General features: G+C 45.8%; 1 protein-coding gene across 1 annotated transcript; it reads right to left on the bottom strand.

Moving 5' to 3' along the window:
- T310_3792 (Aspartic-type endopeptidase (OpsB)) lies at positions 1-1,635 on the bottom strand (the record flags this gene model as incomplete). Its single annotated transcript, XM_013473339.1, has 3 exons — positions 1-950; positions 1,017-1,335; positions 1,444-1,635. The coding sequence occupies 3 exons, from the start codon at positions 1,633-1,635 to the stop codon at positions 1-3; spliced, it is 1,461 nt and encodes a 486-aa protein (XP_013328793.1).
- Between the last annotated feature and the right edge of the window lie 2,529 nt (positions 1,636-4,164).

Below are 4,164 nucleotides of genomic sequence, written 5' to 3'. Positions count from 1 at the left end.
TTAAATAGCTAGCAGAAGCCCGGCTCCTGCAATCCCGGCAGCTAGATGCCTTGGAATACTTGTCGGCATAACGGCTGCAGCGTTGCTAGTAGCAGATGCAGGGGCACCAGGGAACACAATGCCAGTTCCTGATGGGCCCCCGATCCTGGCCCCCCCTGCCCCAATTGCAACTGATGTGACTGGGTTGGAAACTGCAGTGGCATCGGGTACAGCGGCCGTGCCTGTTCCGATCTCCAAGATGTTGTCCTTTGTTGAGTTGAAGTTGGTTTTTGCCAACGATATTTCGTTGTTCTCGAGGTCATACACTACGTATGCGCTGCGTAGGAAAGTATCTCCTAAGACTGCGGTACTGTCACCTGCGGGAGCAATGCCAAAAACGCATGCCGCCGTGCCATCGGAAAATGTAAGCCCGGTTCCCGGGTCCAAGACGAGCTCATTGATACCGACTGGAATCGAAGGACCGGAAAACGTGAAGTTTAAGTTGATATCTTGGTTCACCATAGAACATGGGACGTACCCTGTTCCACTTGAGGAATCGTAATTCACTTCCAGGTCATTGTAAATGCTCTGGACCAGCGAATCCGGAAGGTATGTCAGGCTACTTCCAGAGTCGAGGAGTACGGCAGCTGGGAGCGAATCGGATCTGTATGTATTACTGGTCGAGCCATTGCTGAGCGCAAGTCCAGTAAGTGCAATGATGAACTCCACATATTGGCCATTCTCGCGCTGGATAGGCAATGTCGCCAGCTCACCAATGAACTTTTCGGTATTGACTCCGCCGAAAAGAATGGATCCAGTGCTCGCTTCCAAGTCGTTTAACCACAGACTGTATGCGTTGGAGTTGATCAGTCCATTATCAACCATCGCCTTGGGTAGATTTGCATAAGCGGATCCTCCATTTCGATTGACTTGTACTTCATTGGTGGCATATCCAATCCCCAGTACGCCCTCTGCCAGACAAAAGAAGCCATTATCAGATCTGAAATATTGCTACGGACCTTGTGAATTGTACATACCTTGAGAGGTTGACGAATAACCAACGCCGAATTGGAAATTCTTTAGCGTTGCACCGCCAATCGTAAGAGTGTCAGTAACATAGTCACCGGATGCACCGGATCCATCTTCATACGAGATGTTAAAATCCGATGAGACAAACTTGTACGTCGATGAAGAATGGGGGTCATATGTCCCAGACACGTCACAAGGATCGCCTCTGCTTTTACAGAGACGGGAGCTGGCAGCATTGCACCACAAATCACTGCTTCCAGTATCGAGAGTTAAGCGTAGCTTTTGCGGAGGCGTTCCAAGTGTAATGTTACAGAAGTATAGAGTTTCCTGATTGTGTCAGCAAAGGTTCAAGATTACGCAGTGCGGCACATTAAATTCAACCACATCGCTGGGTACAAATGGGCATCTGTCAGGGAATTCATGTTGTAGCCCTACCTCATTATCAAGCGACTGGCTAACCACTTTGTCCCGTTTTCTCCTCAAGCGGTCTCTCCCAGCCGGATCAGACACATGCTTGCGCTGAATATCTAACCCTACGACTGCCGGCACATCTCTCTTGCGAAGCCACAGAGCTTCCCCAGAGGGGAAAATAAGGGAGGCTAGCAACAGGAGTGATGCGCCCCGCATGGCGTGGAACGGAGGAATAGCTAGCTCACTGAGGAAAATCGAGGGTCAGTTCTGGTAAAGACTTGAGGCGACGCCGCAGTGAAGGAGTCAGTGTGACTTTGGAAGCAGTCTGCGAACGTCCGGCCGACTATTGTAGTCTCTATCCACAGGACGAGAATATGGCTGGATGAATTATTATTGGCGTGGATGGCGAGGAAAGATATAAATGACACTGGTCACAAGTATTCCATTTCCCAGGGTAAGGAAGCGCTTACAAGCGCGTCGTCGGGGGGCATCGTCCTTTTTATCGTTTTAAGTACCGAGTACTTTGTACAGTAATGATATCGCAGCGAATCGGTCCATTCGGGGTTAAGCGCTGATCCCCACTTGGCTTCAGAGTCCAAGGATCATCGTCATCGTCATAGGAGCTGTCAGACAGTCGCAGACTCAGCCCCGTGGCTCCGCGTGCCACCGCCCCGATTTCATGCGCTTGTTAGCTGCAAACGGCCTGAACAGCCGGGTCGGTGGCCCGGTAGATCCGCCTTGACGCTTTGAATTCAGTTTAACATTCGACATTCCACCTCCTCCAAAGAAAGGAAAAGAGAGTCATATGTTGATTATTTCATCCTATTCAACAGTCGCTGGTGCATTGGATATGATTACCGTGTGGAGGTTGTTGCGGGATATGCAATATCTATTGCTGCTCCTGTTTGCTGAGGTAATCAAGCCAGTCTACTTAACATGCCATCATTGCTGCCAGTATGAGCCGATTTCATCAATCGCATATAGAATAATATCATGGACTCTTTCCCCTTTAGGTGGCAGTACAACAAATGAATAGTTAGTCTAACTATACAAAATGTGTTAATACACGACCCTGTAAATATCTCACTTGGAGAGTTACAGTCAAACCTTGTGGATTGAATCGTACATAAGGAGTAGCCTACGCCATTGCAAGGAAATTTGTGCGGCTCGACGGCATGATGACGTGGAGGCTGACGAGTTCCCGGAAATAATAATAGAACACGGACGCGTAAACTTAAGAGGGGAAAGGGTTCCATTGTACTCCGTACTACGGAGTACCTGGACGGCCAACCTCATTAACCTGGGTGGGCCCAGATCAGATTTTGGAAAGCACAGGTACTTACTTGAACCCATCTAGCTGTTCTCTGCACAGAGTACCTGGCTATTAAGAGTAGAGGGGCTAGTAATTATGTAGGTTTTGTCGCTATAGAGTATCTCACATATAGTAGATTTCACTCCATTTCCGGTGGTCGGTATTGCAATTTTTGTACAGTACAAGAGGAAGAAGCCTTTATGTAAAAGCAAGAGCTGATTTTCTCATCATATATATCTATCTCTTCATACTTATACTGCGTATTAACTGAGAATTCGTCTGTCCGTACTGTCTTAGTCATTGCCTTTGATCCAGATTCAGTTGCAGTACAACTAGTGTGCCAGTCCTGACAATCCTCATGGGGATGGATATAGGTTATTCTGAATGTAGTACACTTATGCAAATTGGATCAAGCTGTTTCCCAGCTTGCATATAGTTGACATCACTTGGTTATCCACTGTAGGCCATATTACTGCTTTATACTGTGTCATAAATCCTACAGGGTTCTTTTTTTTCCCATTCCCTTTCTTTTTTTTTTCTAAAAAAAAAATCAAATTCCATATGATAGCCGAATGCGAACTTGCCATAAAATCAATAGAGCATGAGGTTTGCACATGATAAAATAAATTTCTATGAGAGTACTATATACTGCTGTAAATCTTTGGGTGTGACTGAGTCTTGAACTCGCAATCACTTCTCATTACATTAGGATATGATGGGCCCAGCTGAGCTCCCCTATGTGATAAATAGACTATAATTGCTATACACATGCCCATATATAGTGTGCATCAGTGGTGCTCTGGCAATAGCACTAGGCATGTGCCACATGGTTCCTGTTATCCAAATACAAATAATTACCTACCTAGGTAGTTATCTGCAAACCTTGTTTTGTCATGTCTCATTCACAGTGATACTAAAACATATTAGGCCAATAACCGCTCCCATTGAGCTTGCTTTTAAAGCCACTAAGGATGAGCCTTATAATCCACTATATCCAAGCAAACCGCTAAAGAGACAGTGGGAGAATACACTACAATTGCTCTGACATTGCCCCTGCAGATGATAGCAATGCCATGTCTACAAAAACGAAGACTGGATATGCTCCATGGACCAACAAAATGGAAGCCATGAGGTTGTATCCCATAATATACATCCACATAGTGATAATATAGTTCAGTCCCAACAGCCTGGTGTTGAGTTTGTTAGGTTCCATGCCAACTGCAGTATAATGGCTACTGTTATAATAACCAGGGTCAAACATGAACATACACACATATAAATAATGTCATGCACAAACATACCTGTGGGGCAGTAATTATGATATATTGAACATAAACACCAAGTTCCTCACCTGCCTCAGCAGCATTAGGGCCCTGGTGCCTAAATGGGCACACTGAATTCTGAGCTCTGCATAGTTTAAACTTGAGTGTTAT

Source organism: Rasamsonia emersonii, assembly GCF_000968595.1.
Source record: "Rasamsonia emersonii CBS 393.64 chromosome Unknown ctg1118621760083, whole genome shotgun sequence".
NCBI classification, from domain to species: Eukaryota; Fungi; Ascomycota; class Eurotiomycetes; order Eurotiales; family Trichocomaceae; genus Rasamsonia; species Rasamsonia emersonii.
Note: the sequence above shows the minus strand (reverse complement) of the source record. Positions and strands in the feature narration are given on the sequence as shown.